The sequence below is a fragment of the Perca flavescens genome, chromosome 5 (genome assembly GCF_004354835.1).
Source record: "Perca flavescens isolate YP-PL-M2 chromosome 5, PFLA_1.0, whole genome shotgun sequence".
In the NCBI taxonomy this organism is placed as follows: domain Eukaryota; kingdom Metazoa; phylum Chordata; class Actinopteri; order Perciformes; family Percidae; genus Perca; species Perca flavescens.
Genome location: NC_041335.1, coordinates 32,952,220 through 32,978,702, shown reverse-complemented (window position 1 = coordinate 32,978,702; position 26,483 = coordinate 32,952,220). Strand labels below are relative to the sequence as shown.

The following is a 26,483-nucleotide window of genomic DNA, read 5'->3' as shown; positions in this document are numbered from 1 at the left end:
TTGAAACAATGATTGTGTGTGCAATATTTATTTAAAGATATGATTGCACAATTCAATGTTTTGAACATTGGACAGCCTGTGTTACAAGTGATGATCGTTTTGACTTTTGTGTCTAAAGTTTTGAAAAATGATATCAAGGTTCTGAAATTAGTAGCAAAGTGATTGTAAAAAACGGTAGCATAAACACTGTGTGTGTGTGTGTGTGTGTGTTGTGTGTGTGGGTGTGTGAAAAAAAACAGTTCTTCGTTGATCTCCCTCTGACCAGCTGACACCTTATTTATGTCTTGTAATATTGCAGCCTCCGATGGAGCGTATTGTTGTCCTCCAGGAAACATGGTGTAAATGTTCTTCCAGTGGTTGTCCATTAGGCTACAGAGAAATTATTGACACCATCCACCAAATTACAAGGAGTAACTCAGGTATGAATCTGAATATACCAATTCAATAGAATTAATCAAAAGAGGTGAATTTTATATCAACTGACAAAGACATATTCCTACCCCACATACAGTACATTCGAGACTTAAGGTTGTCAGGACATTGTGTAAAGACATTGTTGTCGTGTTTTTAAGTCAATTGTTTTTAATGTTTCCTCATTCCCCAAAACACAAAAAAACAGTGGCAGCAGCCGGAGTCTGAGAAGGGTGGGAGAATAATTGTGGAATTTGTTTCAACATAATTAAACTTGATATGATTGACACAAGGAACACATCAGGTGATGCTGTTGCACAACAACACTGTACCAACTGGGTTTGTAATTTTTACTTTTGTAACTCTCGCCAAAATGCAACCTAGGGTCTTTTTGTGAATTTACGCAAGTCAAACTTTTGGTTAAAAGCATATTAAGGACGGAAGCGCCTCTTTTAAGATTCACCGTATTCTTGTTTTTTGGTCAAATGGCCTTTTGAATGGGAGTGCTAAGGGCACTTTTAAAACACTAAGAAGGCTTGACATAACATGAAACTTTGCTTGAAGTATCTCCAGCAGCTCTACACATGAACTACACCTGTACACAAGGGATATACTAAATCTTTTGCTACTTGTTTCGATATTGACTCGTTTTGACTGCCGAGATGGCAGCAACAACAAGAGCTACGGTGAGTTGTTCAAAACCTTTCTTTTTAGTAAACTCTGTGTACACAAAGAATGTTGTCAATGCTTGCGTTAATGTGTAGAGCTCCTGGAGATACTTCAAGCAAAGTTTCATGTTGTGTCGAGCCTTCTAGTGTTTTGAAAATAGCTATTTTGAGGCTAGCATAAAAGTGCCCCTAGCGCTCCCATTCAAAATGAAAAAAAAATGAGAATACGGTGAATCTTAAAAGTGGCGCTTCTGTCCTATATATGCTTTTAAAGGGATACTTCACCAATTTAGCATTGAGCTTTGTATCAGTAGAAACCCGGTAGTATTTCTGAATGACCGTGCTTCCCTCCCTCATGTCCCCCTGAGACGTCCAAATGATTTCCGGGTATGCAGCTGCTTACTACCTACGATCGCTTCCGGGTCACGAAAAAAATGAATGAGGAATAAGATTTATACACACAATTTAATTTCCGAGTTCCATCTACAAACACATCAAAGAAAATCGGATAACGAGATAGTTATTCGTTTTCCGTTTTTTTTTATATCAAAACAAAAAACGAAAAATGGCTTGTTTTCCGTTTTTTGTTTTTCTATTTACTAATGTTAATTGGGAAACTGGCCGTTTCTCGTTTTTGTTTTTTTCCTTTCAAAACGAAAATCCGTTGGCCGCCAAGTACACGGACCTAGGAGCTACTTCCGCATGTTTTCAACCCGCCCATAGGGGGTTGGACTGCCGAGTCTGGCCGAGGTATTCCGAATGCAAACGACCGTCAGCCATCTTGAAGCCTCGCTAACCAGGCTCTCTCTTTTCACAATTATGTGCATTCAAACTACTGCACATGTGTACCACCCGGGTACATTGGTACAGATCGGAGAATATGCAGGAAATGTTATTACAGACGGAATACTCGGCACACTACGTAAGCTTCGCCTGCACGAAGACCAGAACGGAGACCAGAACGGAGACCAGAACACATTCAGCCAGTCTACCGTCAGATACAAATATTTCTTTTTCCAAATACTTTGGTTTATGACCAAATACATGCAGAACTAATGGCATTTTCATCAGCCTTAGCTGTGTGATTACTGCTAACTATCACATCTAAGCATGCTAGCACATAATCATTTACATCTTAGCACAGCTGTGTATAAGTAGCCTATGCCTCACAGATTCACTGACTGTAGACTCTTTTTGTGAAGCTGAGACCTTTTTTTATTTTAACTGAAAAAGCGCCCTAGTCAACTTTTGCTTGTCAAAAAAGACACCAAGTGTGGGCGTCTGGGTAGCTCACTTGGTGGAGCGCGCCCTCATATATAGAGGTTTACTCCTCGGCACAGCAGCCGCTGTGTTCGACTCCTACCTGCGGCCCTTTGCTACATGTCATTCCCCTTTGCTCTCCCCTTTCATGTCTTCAGCTGTCCTGTCAAAATAAAGGCCTAAAATGCCCCGCCGCCCCCCCAAAAAAAAAAAAAGACACCAAGTGTAAATGGCCTTACATGGTCAAACAGACCAAATTATAATACTTTGTTTTTCTTTCAACGATCTCTATCACCTCTGTGTTAATCAAGACATCAAGCAGATGAAAGCAGAAATGAGATTAGACTAAATTAGATTAGATTATATAGTTACTGTGTATATGGAAAATAAATACAAAGAAGAAAAAATGATGTATATTAAATATACATTTAAACAATTAAAAATGATTACAAGATTAATAAGGAACTTTTGTGGTTTTTATGGCAAAATAGTGCAGGAGATATTTGACTTCTGAAAGCAAAAACAAATTAGGTAGGCTGTATATAACAATAAATTATAATGTAAGATTAATTAAATGAATGCAACTGGACACAGATAAGTGCCAGGTTACTCACATTTCTTTTAACTTTTCTTTTATCTTTTGCATTCTTCTTTTTTACTAGCAGTTTTGAATGGCTGAACCATGTTTCTCTTAACTTTTCTCCTTGATAGGAGAAGAACCAAGCAGGTTTAGGTTGACATATACTGAACCAGTCTTTAAGGGATTATTAAACTTTCTCATCTCTGATTATTTCATTAATAACACTGAAGTAATAAATGAAGTGATGGCTCATTTATTTGTAGATGTGTGTGGTATCTTGAAGTCGTGATGAAATGAAGATGTATGGTTGAAGAGAATTGCAGACGCTGCCTTAATTTTATATAAGATTTATTAAATCAAAAGATTCCAGCATCGATACAAGCCTGCAGGTGCTTGGAGGGTTGCACCGCCGAATATGTAAATCCTCCTGTCTGCTTCTTCAACAGGGTTATTTAAAGAATAACAATTACATAAGGAAAAGGTGAGTTGGCAGAGTAAGATCATAGTCCATTTGCGGAAAAACAAGTTATTCAACAGTTATACAACTTAACATGATTTGGCAGTTCAAAAGTCCCCTAAAACAGTTATGCATACAACGTATGGATTGTCAACTACCAATCCCAGCGCTCCACATACCTTCAGTACATCAGGCCATAGAAAGGTAAAGTAAATCATTAACCCCAGTCCATGTACATTGTGCTTTAGAATGACTTGCACATTTGACTTTAAAATATAATAATAATAATAATAATAATAATAAATTGAATTTATATAGCGCTTTTCATAGATTCAAAGTCGCTTTACAGGGCAGGGTAAATTATAAAAACAGAACAAAACAAAACAAACAAAACAAAACAAGATTCAGGCACAGATGGAAAGGGAGGGGGGCGTGGGGTTAGGGATAGGCAGAGGTGAAGAGATGGGTCTTGAGGCGGGACTGGAAGATGGTGAGGGACTCAGAGGTGCGGATCTCTTGGGGGAGGGAGTTCCAGGGCCTGGGAGCTGCTCTGGAGAAGGCTCTGTACCCAAAACCGTGGAGTTTGGACTTTTGGATGGAAAGGAGACCAGCTGAGGTGGATCTGAGGGACCGTGAGGGTTGGTACGGGGAGAGGAGGTCAGTGAGGTATGAGGGGGCCAGATGGTGGAGGGCTTGTAGGTGAGGACCAGGATTTTGTAGGTGATCCGGTGGGAGATAGGAAGCCAGTGGAGTTGTTTTAGGACTGGAGTGATGTGGTGCCAGGATTTGGAGCGGGTGATGAGTTGGGCGGCTGAGTTCTGGACCAGTTGGAGTCGGTTGATCTTGGTAGAGCTTAAGCCAAGGAGAAGTGAGTTGCAGTAGTCCAGTCGGGAGGAGATGAAGGCGTGAATGAGTCTTTCAGCAGCAGGGGGTGTGAGAGAGGGTCTGATTTTGGCAATGTTGCGGAGGTGAAAGAAGAAGGTTTTAGTGACTTGACGGATGTGAGGCTCAAGGGAGAGGGTGGAATCAAAGATAACACCAAGGTTGCGGGCCTGGGAAGATGGGGAGACAATGGTGCTGTCGATGGTGAGAGTGGGGTTATTGGTTTTGCTGAGTGTGGATTTGGAGCCAATGAGGAGGAAATATAACCTTGATACATAGAATGCAACAGGTACATTAGCTCATCAGATACCACATGTGTTGTACCATTGCCATGCTGCTGTTCCGGACTGACTGAATATGAAGTTTACTTTATTTTTGAAACAATGATTAAATGCAATATTTTCATACATTTCATTTGTTGCTACGGAAAACAATTGCTTAAAAAACTGAAGAAATAGTTAAATGCCAAGCAGTTTCATTATCTTATAAAATATTTTAAGGCATATGAATAATAGAGGCAGGTTTATTATTAGTAGGGCTGTCAAAATATTGTTAATTTCGATTAATTAATCTGAGAAAAAATAGCGCATTAAAAAAATAACGCAGATTAATCCATTCCATATTGACCTTTCACCCAGAGCCGTTCTGACTGAAAAATGAAGGAGGAAGACGAGAGAATGCGCAACAGAAACATTGCTGCATGTGACGCTAGTTTCTTTAACTGTCTCAACTTATGGTTAACACTACACTCAACAGCAGGTAACGTTAGCCTTCCGCTAGCTAGTAGGCCTAGCTGGATTAAACCATAGACAGTTAAAGTGAATGGACTAACAGATGCCGTTGTTTTTGACGGAGACAAGTGAAGGATATTAGAAGCACTTTTCCGGTGATAGCTGAGCGTTACTGAGCAGCTGCACACTGAGCTTGCCGACGTAGATGTGACGTGAGCAACGTGTCTGAACGTTGTAAGTCTTCTGGTAACTGTGCCAAGAGAAATCTCAGTCATTCCGAATCTTGCAGAGACAGAGAGCGTAGGTATATGTAAGGAGATAACATGGGCACAGGCTAATTATTGCTAACTATTGCTAACTAAAATGCTAGTTAACATTAGTAATTGAACTTAAACAGCTAATGTAAGTCGAAACTGCCTGCGAGCTTCTCCTGTGCTATATGGTAATTCCTCTATTATGTGACAGTAAGTCGTGTGGTTATGACACAATCGTTAGCCTGTTTTTACAAAAACGTCTGCTATGGAGCCATAACGTGAGGTACGAGTTAATGGAGCCTTTTATACATTGTTGTGTTTCTTTAGAAATAAACAATGGACAAATAGAGTCTTTAAAAGCTTCAGATGTAAAGTTATTGGCTGTCAAAGTGACGCCAAAATGAATGGCAGTCAATGGGATGCTAACAGGGGATGAGTGCTTGTTAGCATCAAAGTGGCGCCATAGCGGCTTCGCTCTGAGGAGGCAGGCTGGCCCCCCTTGGATTAAACACAGTTAAAATGCTGACAGCTAATGCTAAATTGTGTAAAGAAAAACACAGATGGAGATTGTGCGTTCAATGAAACTGGTAATCTACAGCGTCGCGGTGCATTCATAATTATTGTAAAAGACCCTTTTGAATTTATTTCCTCAGCATATTAGGTCATATTGTTGATTGTTATATATATATATATATATGGTCATTATTTGACAGTATTTAACAGTGAAAATAATAATAAAAAAGGTTTTTTTTACTTTAATGTCACTAATGCTGATTATTCATTGATTCATTTGAATTGAAATATTTAAAATGTGATTAATTTAGATTAATTAATCACAGAGTCTGTAATTAATTCGATTACATTTTTTAACAATTGACAGCCCTAATTTTTAGGTTTTCATTACAATGTTAAGGCTATCCACATTATTACAGGTGTCTTATCTCATGGAGTATCTTTCAATTTATTTAAATTTTTTTCTATGGGGCTGGCGTTAGGTAGAGGTTCACAGCGATCCACCTTACTATGGACTTCTCCAATTTGGACGTTTTTGTAGGTCCCAGAGATGGACGTCCATGAGGTCGTCCCGTTTCTGTGGGTGCGCTTGAGGCGTGCAGTGTATGGGATGTCTGCCGTGTACTTATGTCCCACCATTCTGACACAGCAGGAGTGGTTTGGTGGGACTTCGACCTCAACAGCAACAGACTGGGTTTTCGACTCAGTAAGAGTGGTCCCCTTGGTGAACTGGGAGGTCGTTTCTGCGTTAAACTCGAGTTTTCCTTCAGCGATGAAGGGGATTCCAGTGGTGATACTAGTCTTAGCGCCCACTGTGAATGAAAAGCTGGTGTCCCACCTTTGCTCCTTTTGGGTTGTCTTTGAGAGGGTAGTTGTCTGTTTCACTGACCGGCACTGCTCGTTGCTGATGACATATTTGTCCAAGGTCATTGCAGGACTCTTAATGACTTCATCCCCATCAATCTTATACTTGACATCAGTTATGTCCTCGCTGATTACATCTTTGTTAACGGTCAGGACCTGGTAGGAACGTTCCTTATACTCCTTACCTTCCCACGGATAGTAGAAGGCCTGATTTTCAACATCTACCTTTCCAAGACCATACTGGTTCTTCCCAACATATATACCGCTGCCGGGGCAGGTCTCGACTGCATTCGGAGGCACTGAACCGTGGGAGCCATCCTTCCATTCTAAAAGCTCAGAGTTGTCTTTGTTAACCAGGATCTGAAATGGAGAGCCACGATGCTCTTTCCAACAATAGGGGTAGATGCAGTAAGGACCCTTGTTAGGGTTGTATAAGCCGGCCGTGCCATCGTAATGGGCAACATAGTCGGTGCGTCCAGCATATCCGTTGTAGATTGAAACTGCTCCATTGGGGAGACAACCATTAAAGGTCTGCCATTCCAGTTTGGTTTGATGCATGGCCAGGTTGTGCTCACTACCTTTGAGAAGGCACAAATAGGAACAATATTTAAGCATAAACCAAATTACATAAATAATCAATCAATATATTCCTAATCTTTTTTAAATATCCAGCTATGTCATTGTCCTCAAACAAAAAAATCCTCTCTTTCCCTCTCTTTCTTTATTTTCATATTTTTTCTTTGTCACGCCTGCCCTGCTCTTGTGGTGTTTTGTGTGTTTGGACCTGTTTTATTTAGCTGTTTTTCTGTTCCCCTTAGTGTTTCTTGTTTTGTTGCTTTCTGTCTTTTGGTTTTCCCGCCTTTGTTATTGTCTGATGTCTTTTACCTGTTCACCAGTCCTTGTGTCAAGTTTCTTTGTTTTAGTTGGTTTCATGTTTCTGTTGGTTTTCCCATTTCCTGTTTTATTTTGAAGTCCGTCTTGTCTCCCTTGTCTTGTCTAGTATACTTCCTGTTTTCAGTTTTCCCACCCTTGTGATTGCCCAATGTGTTTCACCTGTTTCCCTCTCCTTGTGTCAGCTGTCTCTTGTTTACGCATTACCCTGTTTATTTAGTCTCTGTGTTTCCTTTGTGTCTTGTGGGATCATTTCATTCTGTCTGTGTGCTTCATGTGTTGATGGTCAGTGGTGACAAGCTTTTGCTCTGAGTTTTTTGTGTTTTCTGGAGTGATGTACTGTGTGTGCCTTCTCATTCTTGGCTTCCTGGCCTTCATACTATTGGAAGTACTTGTAAGTTTTTGTTAATAAACTCTGTTTTCGGAACTGAACTGCACGTGGGTCCAAGCCTCGCTACTTACTCCCGTGACATTCTTCCTTTTCCCCTCTTCCTCTATTACACACACACACACTTCTATATTATTTGTCATACATTTTATTTAATTAAAAAAAATCACATTATTAAAAAAGAACAAGAATCAAAATGAAAAGGTAAAAATATTATAATTAATTTAAAGTTTACAGGTTTTGAGAGAGAAAGTTCCTGTTTCCACCATTGATCAAGAGAAGGACCCAAACACAGAGAAAAATAGGCTGACATGATTAGTTGAGTGGATTTATGGGAAGTTTCAAAAACTTACAATGACACAGGTCAAAAGTCCAGGAATCAAGTGGAGGGTCAGGCAGGCCGACAGGTGACAGAGTTCCAGGTAACCGTTGCTAGAAAGGAAAGGCAGATGCTAACTTTGCCGAACTGTCAGTGATTGGGGAAAAGAGGCTGGTATAAATACTGCAGAGCTGATAAGGATATGACGTGCTGGTGAGGGACTATTCATTTAACTTTAAATGGTATGCCTCCAGTATCTCAGTTCTCCCTGGGAGTGGCATTCATGTCTTCTGATGTTTTTCTTCTCTTTCTTTAGTTGTATATTTTAACTAAAGTGTGAATGTTTATTTGCATAATTGTAATGCTTACTGCTTTTAAAAAAAGAAAAAGAACAAAACAGCCTCCTGTACTCCTGTACTATCTCTGCGCCCAAGTAGCAGTGCTTTGAAGGCCTGTGCTTCGCCTCAATATAGACCCAAATAAATATCTGCCTAAGAAATCGCCTAGTCTTAATCTGCATTGCTATTTGTAGTCGTTAATATGCAGGACAGGTTTTTTTCATCACCATCACCTAGCAACGGTCTCTATCTAGGAAAGCTGTGAAAGCCGGGTGAAGTTTTCGGAGGAATCATAGCCAAATCAGTCTAATACATCGATGCCATCAACACAACGTTTAGGAGCGCAATACTAATGATTTAGTTTGAAGTTCCTGTGACGGGATGTTTACAGTCTATGGTTCAGACTCAGACACACGGAGCTCTGAAGCAGACCTGTTTACAGCGCAGCTTCAGGTTATAACAGACGCGTTCAGCTGTCGACATGCTGCGGCAGATGTGTTGCGTTTGTGCTCTGTGTATTTCTGCAGTAGATTCGGATTTCCACCTCCAATGTAGAGCAGTGTACAGCCCTATGGTACAGCCACTTCCCTAGCTTAACTCTTTGTCTCATTCAGACACCCAAACGGGGCTCTGTGTCTGGTAGAAGGTCTATTCTACCTTATCAGCAGAGCAATCACGTAATGCACAGCAGACTAATGGTGCAGGTAGCCGATAGATTATTTTCTGAAATATAGTGACTTTATTCTTGTAATAGCCTATTATAACTTTATTTTTCTCAAAATCATGACATCCAAATCACAGAGAACACAGATATACTGTATTTTGAATGTGCACAAAGTTTTGGACATTGCTCAAACACATCTGAAATATTACAGTCCAGGGGTTTATTAATACATTAACAACAAAAGAGCAAAACAGGAGGGAGGAGTAGGCCAAATGATGCCTAGGCTACATGTGTGCTGACTCAGATATAATTAGAAAAGTCCATCCATAGGAGAATAAATAGTTGAAAGCAATACAGAATGCCTGAGAGCCTTACTTCAATACATTCCATTATGTTTTTATATTTGGATTGTAATCTATGTTTGTCTTTACATAAAGATATTTGCAGCATACATTGATTCAGAAAAAGGTAGAAATATGTGCATAACAATTCACCAGAATGCAAGAAATGAAGTGTTTAATGCTCAAATTTTTCAATAAATAATTTAAATTCTTTTGGTGTTATTGGAATAAATAACACTTCAAAAAATCTTTTTTAGAATGAGGAGCCTATGATCAAAATAATGAAGTTACTGTCTTTGTCTATGTCTGACCTGGGATGGCACATGTTCATGTTAAAAATAGTGTGCACGTGCACAAGCACTACGGTCACGCGCAAAGTGTCCCGGTTTCAGCTACCGGAAATCTGGTTACCCTATATTAGAAGCACTTTTCCGGTGATAGCTGAGCGTTACTGAGCAGCTGCACACTGAGCTTGCCGACGTAGATGTGACGTGAGCAACGTGTCTGAACGTTGTAAGTCTTCTGGCAGCTGTGCCAAGAGAAATCTCAATCATTCCGAATCTTGCAGAGACAGAGAGCGTAGGTATATGTAAGGAGATAACATGGGCACAGGCTAATTATTGCTAACTAACATGCTAGTTAACATTAGCAATTGAACTTAAACAGCTAATGTAAGTTGAAACTGCCTGCGAGCTTCTCCTGTGCTATATGGTAATTCCTCTACTATGCGACAGTAAGTTGCGTGGTTATGACACAATCGTTAGCCTGTTTTTACAAAAACGTCTGCTATGGAGCCATAAAGTGAGGTACAAGGTAATGAAGCCTTTTATACATTGTAAGGAGATAACATGGGCACAGGCTAATTATTGATCACTAACATGCTAGTTAACATTAGTAATTAAACCTAAACAGCTAATGTAAGTCGAAACTGCCTGCGAGCTTCTCCTGTACTATACGGTAATTCCTCTACTATGCGACAGTAAGTCACTTGGTTATGACACAATCGTTAGCTTATTTTTACAAAAACGTCTGCTACGGAGCCATAATGTGAGGTACAAGGTAATGAAGCCTTTTATACATTGTCGTGTTTCTTTGGAACTAAACAACGGACAAATAGAGTCTTTAAAAGCTTCAAATGTAAAGTTATTCGCAGTCAAGTGACGTTAAAAAAAAATGGCGGTCAGCGGAATGCTAACAGGAGGTGATGGCCAGTTAGCAACAAAATGGCGCCATGATGGCTCGAGTTCTGAAGCGAAGCTTACCCCCTTGGATAAAACCCAGCACTTAAGATAACGTTACATGTGTTGTGGAACAGAGCTAAGCTAGCTAGCTAGCGAGCGAGCCGAGCATCAAGCTAGGTGAGGTAAGTTGTGTGAGACGGGAGATGTAGTCCACTGAGTGGTTTCACACAAAACTAAGTGGTCATATGACAAACCTACAGCTAACTGAGACTTTCTTCGGTTGAAAAATTATCTTTTAAATTGACGAACATCATATTTGTAATCCATGGCTCAATTCAAACGGGATCAAAAAATAATTTGCTTCTCCACGTTCACTACAGTTAATATTTTTTCTGAGTTTAGGTCCCATGAGGTCCACTGGAAGGGGCGGGACTTCGGCTCTCTATTGAGCTTGCTTGAAAAGCTTGCACGCAAACATCATTCATTTCATTGGATCACTTGCTGGTGACGATGCAGCCTGTGGGCAGGCATAAGAGTCCACACGTGGGGTAGAAGCCGCTGATTGGCTGAGAAGCTGTCACTCAAAGCTTTCCTCGGGCTGCTTATTGGATGAACTGCTAGAATGAAAATCACTCACTACTCACTATAGGCCTGGGTCAAAATGGGCGGGCCCGGTCCTAAAATGCCCAATGGTAGCGCCACGGGTGGTGGCAGGGCGTTCTGAACCCTATGGGGAACTCACTTGATTCCTCTACCTGTTCCACTGTTTAAAAAATAGCGGCACAACTTGGTAGGCGTTATCCTGGTAATTTCTCTGCGTGAGAAATACAAGGTGTGGCGTGTGAGCGTGTGAACGGGTTGAAATGCGTGTGTCTCACGCCCAATGCGTGAGACTTGAGAGCCTTGTCAGTGGGATTTAGAGGTTGATAGATGGAACCCTTAAACATATAGACCTTTTCCCCTTCTTATAAGATGTCACCCTGAAACCGAAACTGAAACTGATTTCAGCCTCCATCTTGTCAGTTGTCTGAACAGAAAAAGATCAAGATGTACAACAAATCACATAGTGCCACATTTGGGATCAGCTTTTAATCAGAATTTGATATGCCTCATAAGCATATTTTGTGGATTACCAATTAAAATGATCACTTATTTAAGTTCACTTTTACCAAACCTCACTCAAAATATTTTTTTGCAGTTCTGACTTCTTAGACTTAGCTAGCGTCTTGTTTGTTTTTTTCAACATTCCTGCCAAGTCCTGCCAAGAACATTCACTACACTTCTACAGAAGTGCCCCGCCTACATGCCCACATGCTCCCCACTTCATAAAAACAACTGACATAAAAAGGTTATGTTAGGGATTTACCAACAATTAAACGCACAAACACTTCTTTTTTTTACTGATTCCTACCTAACCCCACTGTTTATAGGTCAAAATAAGATTATGGTTTGCCAAAACTTTAGAGGCCAATCTTTACAGGTATTTTCCGGCTCTCTATGTACAGCACTGTCAAATATATTTCGTCAATGTTGGTCCACTTACTGTAACATGCTGTTATGTGGAATTAAAGGAAACATATCAGAAATAGGGCAGACAAACAACAGGGTTTTTGCTATGTACATGTAGGCTAGTATATAAAGTCATAATTACATGACTCTACAGAGCCGTGTGCTCTACTGAACCAAAGCCGGTCTACGGAAAGCCGTTCCACTCCCTATTCAGCCAGCCCCATTGTACCAAATTTGTTTGCAGTTCCACCAGAGTTCCACTGGGGGTGATCGCGGTCCAATGCAAAATGAATGGGACTCTATGGAGCTAGACGGCTAAATGTGGCTCTTTTGGCCGATTGTCGTTGAGAAACCTCAGATTTGATTGTAGTTTTTACAAGTTCAACATGGGTTATAGTAGGGCTGGGCGATATGGACCAAAAGTCATATCCCGATATATTTTGGCTGAATATCGATATACGATATATATCCCGATATTTTTTTCCGCAAAGTGAGAGCAAATGTTCAGTCAAAGCCAAAATCAAATATGACATGTCACAAGTAGTTTCATAGAGACAGTTGCAAAATCAAATAAATAATAAACCGGTTTCTTCACCTGGTTCATGATTAAATGCTCAGCTGTTCAAATAACAATAAAATGTAAACCTAAATACTGTATAACAGGAGTACCTTTTTTGAAATCAAAGCTCCATATTTGTGATTCGTTCCAAAGGTCAATTAAGCTTTTGATATTAATATAATCTACTTTGTTCAAAATGTAATGCCTCATGCCTGTAAGCCTAGGTTTATAGTCCCATTCTTCCACTTGATACTGCTTCCACTTAAGTAAACTAAAAGATGAACTATCGACTACAAAACAAAGAAACTAATTAATGTGTTAATACAAAGAATATTTATTATGATCGGTTCACAGATCTGAGTCCAAACGGAAACTTCACCCTTCTGAACTAAGAGTTTCTGCTTCAAGGTGAAGTTTAAAACAGACTGAAATGTCCAGGCTCATTCCTCCACTATCTATTTCTGTATGTATTTATGCGTTACATGTCATTTTAACGGGCACTGAGCTCCAGATCCTGCAGCTGCAGACGGTCTCTGCTGCCCCGCTGTAGCTTCTCTCCGTCCGCCTGCCGCCGGCAAACTTAGTGGAACTTTCCGCCGATATCGACATACAGGTCGTCCTGGACTACGTGTAAGATCCTACCGATCACCACTCTGTCTTTGGCTGGTCCGATTTGGATCAGCGGGGACCGGCGCAGCAGCGAGGCAAAACTTGACTACACTAAAATGAGTATGAACGTGACTAAAACTAATAAAAACTAAAATTACAGCTTGACACAAAGACTAGACTAAAATTAAAACAGGCTGCCAAAAACATTAAAAACAAATGCCTTTTTTTTATGCAAAAATGTACTGTCACTGTTCTAGCTCCATAGTTTTCTTCTGTTGCCCTCTGTGTAGAATTTATTTAAGAGATGCTTAAATGAGGACACTTGGAAAATAAACCGCAGAATGGGAAATAGTAGTTGTACGGTAGTTTCAGTTTACCTAAATCGTCGTTCTTCTCGCTGGCTGACGAAAGAGCAGGCAGGGCAATCAGCAGCAATACTCACAGCTTCAGCTGCAGATGAAACACAGAACAAAATAACTGTTAATTGCATTTTGCCATGATGACACAAACAGACTCACAAGGTGAAAACAATACCAGCGTCTCTGTCGTGGTTGGAAATAAAGTAATAATGTATGCTGGCCAGTGTCTGACTGGGATCAAAAAACGGCCCTGGCATTTGCAACACACCAGCCCTATTTTTGTCAACAACCTAGCTTGGAAAATAGTAACTCTGCCTTCCGAGTTAACTTTCCACGCACCTTGCAGCTGTATGCATAAAATAACTTTATCAGTAGTTGCCCATAGGGGTGCAGCCCATCTGGCATTTGCCCAAATTCCAGATGGCCAGTCCGTCACTGATGCTGGCATATGTGAGCAAACAAGGAAATGATCCAAATGAGACAAAAGCAGGCAGACACAATCAGTTCACTGGATTTATGGGGAAGTTAGAAAAACTTACAGTGACACCGGTCAAAATTCCAGGGATCAGGCAGGTAGGACGGAAGATAGGCGACAGGTGCCTGGGTACCAGGTAACAGATGCTAGAATGCAAAAAGGCAAATTAGCCAAACTGTGAGAGAGTGGGAGAAAGAGGCTGGTATAAATACTGCAGCACTGATAAGGAAATGGCGTGGCAGGTGGGGAGATGGGCGGGGAAGCTCAGATGAGGGGATTTTTTTATTTTATCTTAAATCCTGTTTATCCATTTTTTTTTTTTTTTTTTTTTTGACCTGTAATTGGCATTTATGTTTCCTGATGGTGAACACACTCGTAATCTCTGGAGGATAGTGGAAAATTGTCATCAATCAAAGACACACATGGAAAAATTAGACATACACATACAATTCACCAACAACTTTTTCAACAACTTGCTTGGCCAGTAAATGTTCCTCCATTCTCCCTGCTTTTAGAATTGATTTTAAAGATACAGTACTTTTAAGGCTCTGCATTGTCAGGGTCACAGTTCCTGGTGAGATAGTGTCAAACCATGAGAAAGTGAAGTAGATTTCAGCTGAAAAGCAACCATTTCTCTGCAGGCACAATTTGGTTGTGTCCTTCAGTAAGGGCTTGTTAAGTCAGACAGATGCATTCATGTTAGTTAATTAGTTAATTCTCCAAAACACACACCACTTTGCTTTTTTACTGTAAAACACCTTGTAACTCTGTTTAAAAACGTGTGCTATATTACCACTTATAATTATTGCTAATCAATCCAAATGTAAACCAAATTCCATTAGTAACCCTCAAACATATGTTTTATATTCCTTTTCATATCCTAAGATGTCACAAAAAACAATATGCAAAAATTATTATTATTGCAAGATGTACAATAAAATCATTTTGCTGCAACATTTTCTTATTGATTTAGGATCAGCTTTTTATCCAAATTGCATAGGCATCCTACATATTTTATGGACTGCCATACAATTATTCATTTATTTAAGTTCATTAATGTTTTTGCTAAAATCTTCACTTTCCCATTATGATGTGATGAGCTTCATAGTAAGTGTAGCTAACAGTAGTTTTTATAAGACAAGCCTATACTTGCCCATATAAAGTACCAGGTAATATCATTTTCCAGTTTAAAACAATATTCCTGATGTGATCACCTTCCGTTTAGTCATCTACTCCCACGCCACTTTCTTGTTATTGTTCAGTGTCAGAACCAAGACATTGTGAAAGTATGTTGGCTTACAGTGTTTTTTCAATCAGCTATGAAAACATTTGAAAATCTCCACTTATGGCTCTTTAAAGATAAATTGATAATAAATAAAAAATACATTTATTTTCTAAGTTCTAATCCTGTACCCTTTTGTCATTTGTTCAGTTATCTCTTGTTTCATGTCAATTATGTAAAACAGTTGTCCAACCATAGTTTAGCAACTGTTGCTATGCAGGGAAGTCAGTCAAGCTGGTATTATACAATATGAGATAGCATTATGTTTGCCAAACATAATTGTATATCTACCTTTTTAACAGATTGTTTGAATCTATATTTTCTATAATGTTCCCTTTAATTACGTAGTTTAGTGAATGGTTTTGTTTGACTAAAGTAACAGTTTTTAGTGGTAAATGTGCTCTTTGTGTTTCTACAGACAGTGTAGAATTAATAAAATACAATATGACAAACACAATACAAAATGTAATATATATATGCAAGTATACGTAAGATCAACACTCTACCTGGTGTTAAAAGCCAAAGAAAAGAGGTGAGTTTTAAGAAGATTCTTAAAATTAGACAGAGAGGAGGCCTGTCCAATGTGCAGAGGCAGTCCATTCCAAAGTTTTGGAGCTGCAACGGCAAACGCTTGATCCCCTCTGAGCTTAAGCCTAGCTTTAGGCACCATCAGGAGCAGCTGGTCAGCTGACCTGAGAGATCGGCTAGGAGTGTAGGGGTGCAGCAGCTCAGAGAGGTAAGGTGGGGCAAGGCCGTTCAAGACTTTAAAAACAAATAAAATAATTTTAAAATGAATCCTCAAATGGACAGGCAACCAGTGGAGTGAAGCTAAAATAGGTGAAATGTGCTCGTACTTGCGTGTGCCATTTAAAAGACGTGCAGCAGCATTTACCAGTTGAAGACGTGCAATGGAGGACCCACTAGCCCCTATATAAAGTGCAATACAGTAATCCAGCCAAGTGGTCACAAAGGCGTGGATTACTGTCTCAAAGTGTTGTCACAGACGAGCCACCAAAGACCATGACTTCTGTCTTTTCTTCATTAAAATTTAGAGAAATTTAAATACATCCAAGCTTTAATGTCATGTAAACACTGTAGCAGTGGGTTAACAGAGTAAGAATCAAACTTTTTGAGGGGGACGTAGATCTGGCTGTCGTCCACATAGCAGTGAAAAGAAATGCCATGTTTTCTGAGAATGGAACCAAGTGGGAGTAGATATAGAGAAAATAAAAGAGGGGCAAGCACCGAGCCCTGTGGGACCCCACAGGGCTCGGTGCAGTGGAGGACACAGTGGAGGACACTGAGTCATCAAGTCATCAAGGCCGACACAGAAAGTCCGATGTGACAGGTAGGACCTGAACCATTCCAGTGCTGTGCCACCGACGCCCAGCCACTGCTCCAAACGAACAATGAGGATGTCATGGTCCACTGTATCAAATGCTGCAGTCAAATCTAAAAGTACAAGGATAACACAGTGACCAGAGTCAGTAGCTAAAAAGATATCATTAAAAACTCTTAAAAGCGCTGATTCTGTGCTGTGCAATGTTTTAAAACCAGATTGAAAAATTTCAAGAATATTTTGTTCATTTAAAAAGTCCATGAGCTGGGAATATACAATCTTCTCTAAGATTTTAGAGAAGAAGGGCAATTTGGAGCTAGGCCTAAAATTTGCCAAAATAGTAGGATCCAGCCCAGGTTTTTTTTAATAAAGGCAGCACAACTGCATGTTTAAGATTTACAGGGACTACTCCAGAGTAAAGACTGCTATTAATAACTGTGAGACAAGATGGCCCAACAGTGGGAAAAACCTCCTTAAAAAATCGTGGCGAAACATTATCATCATGAGAACTCGAGGGCTTCAGATGACCCACAATCTCCTGCACAAAAGGCAGGGTCACAGGTTCAAACGTGTCGAACAAAGTACGGCAGGGCACAAACACCAAAGGATCAGAAGCAGAAGGTGAAATAAGTGCTCTGGTAGAAGTGACTTTATAAATGAAGTAGTGAAGAAAATCCTCACACACAGCAGGAGAGGCCTCAATTACAGTCTGTGGTGCATTTAGATCGGGGTTTACAACAGTTTAGAAGAACAATATCAGAAAAAAATATTTCTTTTTGCCTCTTTCACAATGGATTGGTAATGATGCCAGCAATCCTTCAATATTTGAAAAGACACTTGCAATTTGTCCTTTTTCCACTTTCGCTCAACTCTTCGACAATCCTGTCTGGCAGTGCAGGTTGTTTCATTCAGCCAAGGCTCTGATATGGCTTTCTTCTGCCTGGTCTTTAATGGAGCCGCAATGTCTATAGCAACTTAGGAATCACTCTTTTATCAGCCAGTATGTACAGTGAAAACAATTACAGCGACCAACAACCTTTATACATATGCACTTGTGACAAGATGATTGTATCAGGATAGACTTGAAGAATGTAAAGGCCTTTTATCTTAACATAACGTTAAAAGAAGAAAACACACGTTTGAAAATACAAGCAAGCGAGCTAAGAAACTTAACAAGGGTATGTTAAAACGAAATAACTCAGATCTTAAATGTTTCAATATTATACTTATAATACTAGGATTGTGTATTGGATTAATAAGCAAACAGTCAAGTATGTCATAAGATCTAAAGAAAGTATAGTTTATCTAGTTTGTTTTTCCTTTAAATGTATCTATAAAGTAGGTCTATGTGTTTTTAAAAAATAGCTGAAAAACGATCAACTTACTAGCTTCAGAGATCTCAAATATATCTCAGTCTATTAATGAGGCGCCAAATATAAGTCAGACATATGCATGTATGTTAGTTAATTAGTTAATTCCCCAAAACACACACCACTTTGCTGTTTTACTGTAAAACACCTTGTAACTTTGTTTAAAAATGTGCTATATTACCACTTATAACTATTGTTATTAAATCCAAATGTAAACCAAGTTTCATAAGTAACCCTCAAACATATTTTTATATTCCTTCTCATGTCCTAAGATGTCACAAAAAAACGAGATGCGAAAATAAATTTGTATTATTGCAAGATGTACAATAAGTCATTTTGCCACAACATGTTACACTAAAAAAATGTTTGAGTGTAAGATAATACCATGGACGATTAATAGAACACATGGTGAATTACAACCATTAGCTATATACATTATTACAGTCATGCGAGTGGGCGGGCGCAGTCCCGCGGGTCTGTTTGCGTCCATTATGGGCGTTCGTCATACCTAGTTTAATAACTCTGGATTTGGCTAAAAATGTGAAAAACCTGACGTTTTAAACAAGGACCCTTTAATTGTTCGGGCTGGTAAGTTGATGTAACCCCCAAAAAAATGATCAACTGAAATATAGAAGATTCTTTCGCCATGCAAAGTCTATGTGAAAAGTCTGTCTGGGCCATGGGGTGCAGTACAACCATTATCCGCTAACCCCATGGTGGCTTTTAGACATGGCGCTCTTCCTGGGGGCTTGGATGCTTGCTCATGCCATGGCAACGCCATTCCTGCTTGTGTACTGCTTGCCCCCCTCATTTGCTGCTTGAAGCTATATTTCCGTAGTCACTCAGAATTTTCCTTTCAAGCTTTTAGTATTTTTGTTCTGAATTAAGTAAACTGGTTTACTTCAGTTGTCCCATTGCCCCGATGTCACTTCACAAGAGGAAGAAAATGCTGTTGCAGCATGAACGTCCCGTCGTGAATCTTTCATGAGAGGAAGAACAGCGTAATCATCCAGTCATACCTACCAAAGACCCGCTCAAACCAACGTTCACCAGTTTTTGTTTGAGTACTAAAGCGCACCAAATTATTTCAGAACTAAATTTACTGTATTCTTAGGGAAAAAGATGTTGCTTGCTCGTCAGGTCACCCTCCCTGGTTTGAGCAGAGGAAAAACAAAAAAGCCCCTTACAAAGAGTGTACAGAGCCCTTTATACCAGTTTAGTTGGGACTCTAGTCCTCGAAAAAGGAAATAGAGAGAGTGTCATCTTACAGTAGGCCTACCTCCCCTGTCCCTCTGCAATCAATCATGGTCCTTCTGCTTGGTACTTGCGCAGAAGCGAGCCAATTGGTCCCGTACCCCTTCCTCCTTGTCAGTAATCCAAGTAAGTAAATCAAACATTGACAATCTCATGACTGCAAGGCCTGTTTCTTTAGAAACCATGTCTTTCTACAGAAATTTCATGAAGTTCAGTAAACATGAAGTTCAAAAATAAGTAACTAGACACATATCCTGGTAAATAGGCTATTGTAAAGCTCAAGTTGTACACTCTACAGATTTAATGGGTACTAAGAAAGAGTATTAATGCCAGTTTATATTGTAAACATGTCACAATTCAACTGAATATTTAGTAGATAAAAGCAATTATAGAGCCTCAATCATCCTTTGTTTATTTTTTGTTTTTTCATAGCAAGCTAACAGAAGCATCATAAGAATATTATTGATTATAAACAAACAAAAAACTTTAGGAGGGCAGTTTAGGAAGAACAACATCAAAACTTAAGACACTACTATGTGATTAAAAGCTATAGTCATATTGTCAGCACTTTGCTTGCTTGTTCTTCATATATTTCTCTGTTATGTTTTTATCATTAACATCATTATTATTAGTATCCCATCATAATTTTTTTGGAATATAGGCCTTAAGGCCATGATAATTAGACTGTCATGCACCCTCAGTCTTGTGCTGTTTTCAGCTAAAAAATGTACTTATCATCTCCTCCAACAGGAGCAATCCCGGAAGTGTAACGTTATGGATATAGACTACCTTTAAAGAGATACTTTGCTGATTTTGAAAAAGCTCTCTGTTCTGGCAGTGTGTAGATGAATGGCTTATATGTTTCTTTTAATTCCACATAACCGCATTTTACAGTAAGTGGAGTGTAAAGAGCCAAAAAAAGCTCTCCAACATTGGCAAAATATATTTGACAGTGCAGTACACAGGGAGCCGGAAAATACCTATAAAGATTGGCCTCTAAAGTTTTGGCAAACCATAATCTTATTTTGACCTAAAAAAAACAGTGGGGTTATGTAGGAATCAGTAAAGTGTGTAATTGTTGGTAAATTCCTAACATAACCTTTTTATGACAGTTGTTTTTATAAAGTGGGGAGCATGTGGGCATAGGCGGGGCAGTTCTGTAGAAGTGTAGTGAATAACAGTATTCTTGGCAGGACTTGGCAGGAGTGTTGAAAAAACAAACAAGACGCCCACACAACACACAAACACGCAGGTTCCAGTAAAGTGTTCTCATCAGTTCTAGTAGTCAGAACTGCAAAAAAATATTTTGAGTTTATTGTACAAATATTTGAACCTTTTTTATATATTGGTCCCCTTTTTTTACTCTGGTATTTCATTGCAGAACACCAGTGTGTGTGTGGTAGGGCAGAGGTTTTTAGAAGCATGACAGAAGACTTTTCAATCCTTTTTGTGAAGTTTCAGAGAGCATCATCAGACCTGCAACACTACTGCTTGCTACACTAACTATGAAGCTCAAATCATCATAATGGGCAAGTGAAGATTTTAGACATATGAACTTAAGTGATCATTTTAATTGGTAATCCACAAAATATGCTTATGAGGCATATCAAATTCTGATGAAAAGCTGATCCTGAATCACTATGTGGCACTATGTGATTTGTTGTACATCTTTATCTTTTTCTGTTCAGACAGCTGACAAGATGGAGGCTGAAATCAGTTTCAGTTTCACGGTGACATCTTATAAGAAGGGGAAAAAGGTTCCATCCATCATCATCGGCTTATCAGGGGTCAATTGTGGGGCAGCAGCTCCAGGAGGGGACCCCAAACTTCCCTTTTCTGAGCCACATGTAACAGCTCTGACAGGGGGATCCTGAGGCGTTCGCAGGACAGGCTGGATATGAAGCTCAGCACAAATTCTTTCAAGAAGACGTCATTAACCCAATCACTACTCTTTCTTCTTAAATCAAATCAGCTGTTTAGAAGTGACGCTTTCAGTTAAACCAATCAGACTTGGCCACGAAATTCAAGGGCCAATCACAGCCTTACAACTCTGCTTTAAATCTGTTCTGTCCCTGTGCTGTCAGCTGTCGTTTCAGGCAAAGCGTTCGACCCTCCTCCTCCGGTCATCGTGTTTCTCCCGGCTGACCGCTCCGTTTCCTCTTCGGTCTGATCTCCGGTCCCTTTCTCCGCCACCACCAGTGTCTAGACTCCATCAGGGGGTTATGTTCCAACTTTGCAACTGCTTAATACTGAATGACAGGCAACCAACTGACAGGAAAGAAATAAAAAGGAGAGAGGCATGCAGAAGGGGGTACAGTTAGGCTTTTCAGCCTAACTTTATTTTGATTCTTCCTAGTGTCCCTTTGTCTAAAATGTTTGACTATTCTCCAGAGATCTTAAATGAGTCCACCATCAGAAAACATGAATGCCACTCACAGGTAGAACTCAGAAAACTGGAGAAACAAGATTTAAGATAAAGTAAAAAAGTTGCCTGACTTGAGTTCCCCGCACATCTCCCCACCTGCCAAGCCATTTCCTTATCAGCTCTGCTATACGTATACCAGCTTCTTTTCCCCACTCTCTAACAGTTCGCCACAGTTCCCTCATGCCTTTGCTTTCTAGCATCTGTTATGTGGAACCCTGTCGCCTGTCTTCCTGCCCACCTGCCTGCCTGACCCTCCGCCTGATCCCTGGAGTTTTGACTGGTGTCACTGTAAGTTTTTGTAACTTCCCCATAAATCCACTGAACTGATCATGTCAGCCTGCTTTTCTCTGTGTTTGGGTCCATTCCTTGTTGGTTCACATACAATAGCACCCATCATCAGTGAAAACAGATTTCCTCTCAAAAACTTTCAACTGAAATTTTTCCTTTACTTGTGAGTCTGTGTGTGTCATCATGGCAATTTGATTGCTTATTTTGACGTTTAAACAGTGGGGTTAGGTAGGAATCATTAAAAAAAGAGTGTTTGTGCGTGTAATTGTTGGTAAATCCCTAACATAACCTTTTTATGTCAGTTGTTTTTATGAAGTGGGGAGCATGTGGGCATGTAGGTGGGGCACTTCTGTAGAAGTGTAGTGAATAACAGTATTCTTGGCAGGACTTGGCAGGAGTGTTGAAAAAAAAAAAAAAAACGCCCACACAACACACAAACACGCAGGTTCCAGTAAAGTGTTCTCATCAGTTCTAAAAGTCAGAACTGCAAAAAAATATTTTGATTGAGGTTTGGTAAAAGTGAACTTAAATAAGTGATCATTTTAATTGGTAATCCACAAAATATGCTTATGAATCATATCAAATTCTGATTAAAAGCTGATCCCAAATCACTACGTGGCACTATGTGATTTGTTGTACATCTTGATCTTTTTCTGTTCAGACAGCTGACAAGATGGAGGCTGAAATCAGTTTCAGTTTCAGTTTCAGGGTGACATCTTATAAGAAGGGGAAAAGGGCTATATGTTTAAGGGTTCCATCCATCATCATCGGCTTATAAGGAGTCAATTGTGGGGCAGCAGCTCCAGCAGGGGACCCCAAACTTCTGAGCCACATTTAACAGCTCTAACAGGAGGATCCCGAGGCTTTCGCAGGACAGGCTGGATATGAAGCGCAGCACAAATTCTTTCAGGAACACATCATTAACCCAATCACTACTCTTTCTTCTTAAAGAGGTGATAGAGTGCAAAACCGATTTTACCTTGTCATAGTTGAATAATGATAGTTTAGTGGGTAACTAGGACCTACATAGAACCTCTAAATCCCATTGACAAGGCTCTCAAGTCTCACCTTCCGGTGGACCTCATGGGATCTAAACTGTACGGTAGTGAACGCAGAGAAGCAAATTATTTTTTGATCCCGTTTGAATTGAGCCATGGATTACAAATATGATGTTCATTAATTTAAAAGATAATTTTTCAACCGAAGAAAGTCTCAGTTAGCTGTAGGTTTGTCATAGTACCACTTAGTTTTGTGTGAAACCGCTCAGTGGACTACATCTCCCGTCTCACACAACCTACCTCACCTAACTTGATGCTCGGCTCGCTCGCTAGCTAGCTTAGCTCTGTTCCACAACACATGTAACGTTATCTTAACTGCTGGGTTTTATCCAGTCAAGTGTTTTCAGCAGATTAGCTAAAGAACAAGCAAGATCCTCTGCTCATTTGACAAACGCTACATCCCCGGTGCGATACACACAGACATCATAGCTTCAGCGAGAAGTCATCCATGAAGTTTGTAGTCTTTCTAATTACATATTTTCACAGTCTTATACTTCAACAGTTTAACAATAAACTGAGACTTTCTTCGGTTGAAAAATAATGTTTTAAATTAAAAAATATCATATTTGTAATCCATGGCTCAATTCAAACGGGATCAAAAAATAATTATTATCTCTCCATTGACTCTAGTTCATACTTTTTCGAAAGATAGGTCCCATTGGCAGGAAGTAGAAGGGCATGACTTCGGCTCTCTATGAGACAGACACAGAGTGTAGCTTTTAGCTAGCTGATATAAAACGCAAAGCAAAGCAAAGCAAAGCACCTTGTTTTCATTTAAATTCACCAAGAAACGCTCCGAGGAGCAGGAGGAGGACATTTTAAGTAACGCGGTTACAAGTGACGAGTAATGCCGCGTTCTATTTACCTCGGAACTCGTTTTTTACGAGGTCAAAGTTTGAAACACGCCCCCTGACCTTGTATTTACGAGCTCGGAAATCGTACAACCTCGCAGTACACCGAGTTCAAAATCCAACATGGCTGCCCCCTGTATCAACAGTTGTGAAAGCTGCAGTAACATAAAGTTATAAGCACTTATGTCTCATTTGTGTCACTAAATCAGTCGTTCACACAGGTATGTGCAACTTCTATCTGTGGACATGTTGTTACACTGTTTGCATGCACAGTGAGACAGTGTAAGGCGTTGTTATCAACTAGTTGCCAACAATAGCTAACCGGGCTAGAGCTAATGAAAATATATTATATTATATATACATATTTTTCATACATATTTTTTGGCTTATTTTAACTGGCCCATCCAGTTTTCTGGAGGCCCACCTACAATCAAAATCCTGGCGCCGCTAGTGCCTGCCACGCACCAGCTGAGTGAGTGCGGATTTCAAGTTGCGGCTTTCGTCGCCGTTTGTGACTTTGCCTGAGAGTGAGTGACACGTGTACTTGCCCTGTTGTTTATCTGGTTGCCATGACTTCGCGAGTGATGACGTCCTGTCACTGTTCCAGTTGAGGGGAGAGAGAGTGGATGACAGTTGGCTTGAGTTCAGTCAAAGAATTTCTAATACAGGAAGCAGTTCCTCTTCCTCGTTACTTCAGGCTTCTGAACTGGTTGAAGTTCCACCAGAGTTCCATATAGGGGGCGCTCACAGGCCAGTGCAGAATGAATAGGACTCTATGGAGCTATAGCCCTCAAAACCCACTTTTCTCAGGATATAATTTTTTGTCTAGTAATTTGAATATTGCATTCGAAAGGGGAGGCTAAGAAAATACACACTGCTGGGTGTTCGATTTTTTAAAGTATTTTTTTGTTCTAAAAAGCCTTTTAAAATGTCAATGACGTCATACACATATACGGCCGGAGATACTGCTTTACGACAAGCTCTGAGTCGCTTCCTTTGTTCTCTCGAGGCATCACAGCTGACAGGTAAGGCTCTCCCTGTCAACACACATGCTAGAAAGAGGTTTGCTGATGTTTTAAAGACCACGCCGAAATATTCACTCTGACATTCTGGCTCTGCTTCGGATGCCGTCAAGCTGGAGCTCCGATCGTAATCAGTCCTTCACTGACCAATCAGCATTCATTAGCAGAATGCTAGTGTGTTATGGGCTACAACGACTCACCCTGTAAGAAATCAAAAGGACATAAGTACTCGTTCATTCAACTTTCGACCTATAACCCATGTTGAACTTGTAAAAACTACAATCAAATCTGAGGTTTCTCAACGACAATCGGCCAAAAGAGCCACATTTAGCCGTCTAGCTCCATAGAGTCCCATTCATTTTGCATTGGACCGCGATCACCCCCAGTGGAACTCTGGTGGAACTGCAAACAAATTTGGTACAATGGGGCTGGCTGAATAGGGAGTGGAACGGCTTTCCGTAGACCGGCTTTGGTTCAGTAGAGCACACGGCTCTGTAGAGTCATGTAATTATGACTTTATATACTAGCCTACATGTACATAGCAAAAACCCTGTTGTTTGTCTGCCGTATTTCTGATATGTTTCCTTTAATTCCACATAACAGCATGTTACAGTAAGTGGACCAACATTGACGAAATATATTTGACAGTGCTGTACATAGAGAGCCGGAAAATACCTGTAAAGATTGGCTTCTAAAGTTTTGGCAAACCATAATCTTATTTTAAACAGTGGGGTTAGGTAGGAATCAGTAAAAAAAAGAAGTGTTTGTGCGTGTAATTGTTGGTAAATCCCTAACATAACCTTTTTATGTCAGTTGTTTTTATGAAGTGGGGAGCATGTGGGCATGTAGGCGGGGCACTTCTGTAGAAGTGTAGTGAATGTTCTTGGCAGGACTTGGCAGGAATGTTGAAAAAAACAAACAAGACGCCCACACAACACACAAACACGCAGGTTCCAGTAAAGTGTTCTCATCAGTTCTGACGGTGGCAGAGAGGAGGACACTGGATAAACTGCTGGACATTCCTGACAATGCCAGCCACCCCCTGCACACCGTCATTAGCAACCAGAGGAGCCTGTTCAGTGGAAGGCTGCTCCTTCCCAAGTGTAGGACCAACAGACTCAAGAACTCCTTTGTCCCTCATTCTATCATACTGTACAACTCCTCACTCGGGGGGAGGAGGAAATAGGGTAAAGAGGACAGAACAGAACACTGTGCAATAAATTATTAATAATCTACTCACATACAAACCTGGACACTCTTAACTGCTCTTAACTGCTAATTTATGCTAAATGTCATTTATTTATTAACTGTATAATAACACAATACCATACACAGTCCTAT

At 40.1% G+C, this 26,483-nt stretch overlaps 1 protein-coding gene and 1 pseudogene across 1 annotated transcript; both read right to left on the bottom strand.

The window, feature by feature from the left end:
* Positions 1-3,773: 3,773 nt before the first annotated feature.
* On the bottom strand, positions 3,774-4,952 carry LOC114556271 (uncharacterized; annotated as a pseudogene).
* Positions 4,953-6,131: 1,179 nt separating this feature from the next.
* On the bottom strand, positions 6,132-26,283 carry LOC114556270 (uncharacterized). Its single transcript, XM_028579181.1, has 6 exons — positions 26,124-26,283; positions 16,781-16,987; positions 16,228-16,297; positions 14,318-14,399; positions 8,573-8,635; positions 6,132-6,740 (listed from the first exon to the last, which is right to left on the bottom strand). The coding sequence occupies exons 1-6, from the start codon at positions 26,281-26,283 to the stop codon at positions 6,186-6,188; spliced, it is 1,137 nt and encodes a 378-aa protein (XP_028434982.1). The 3' UTR covers positions 6,132-6,185.
* Between the last annotated feature and the right edge of the window lie 200 nt (positions 26,284-26,483).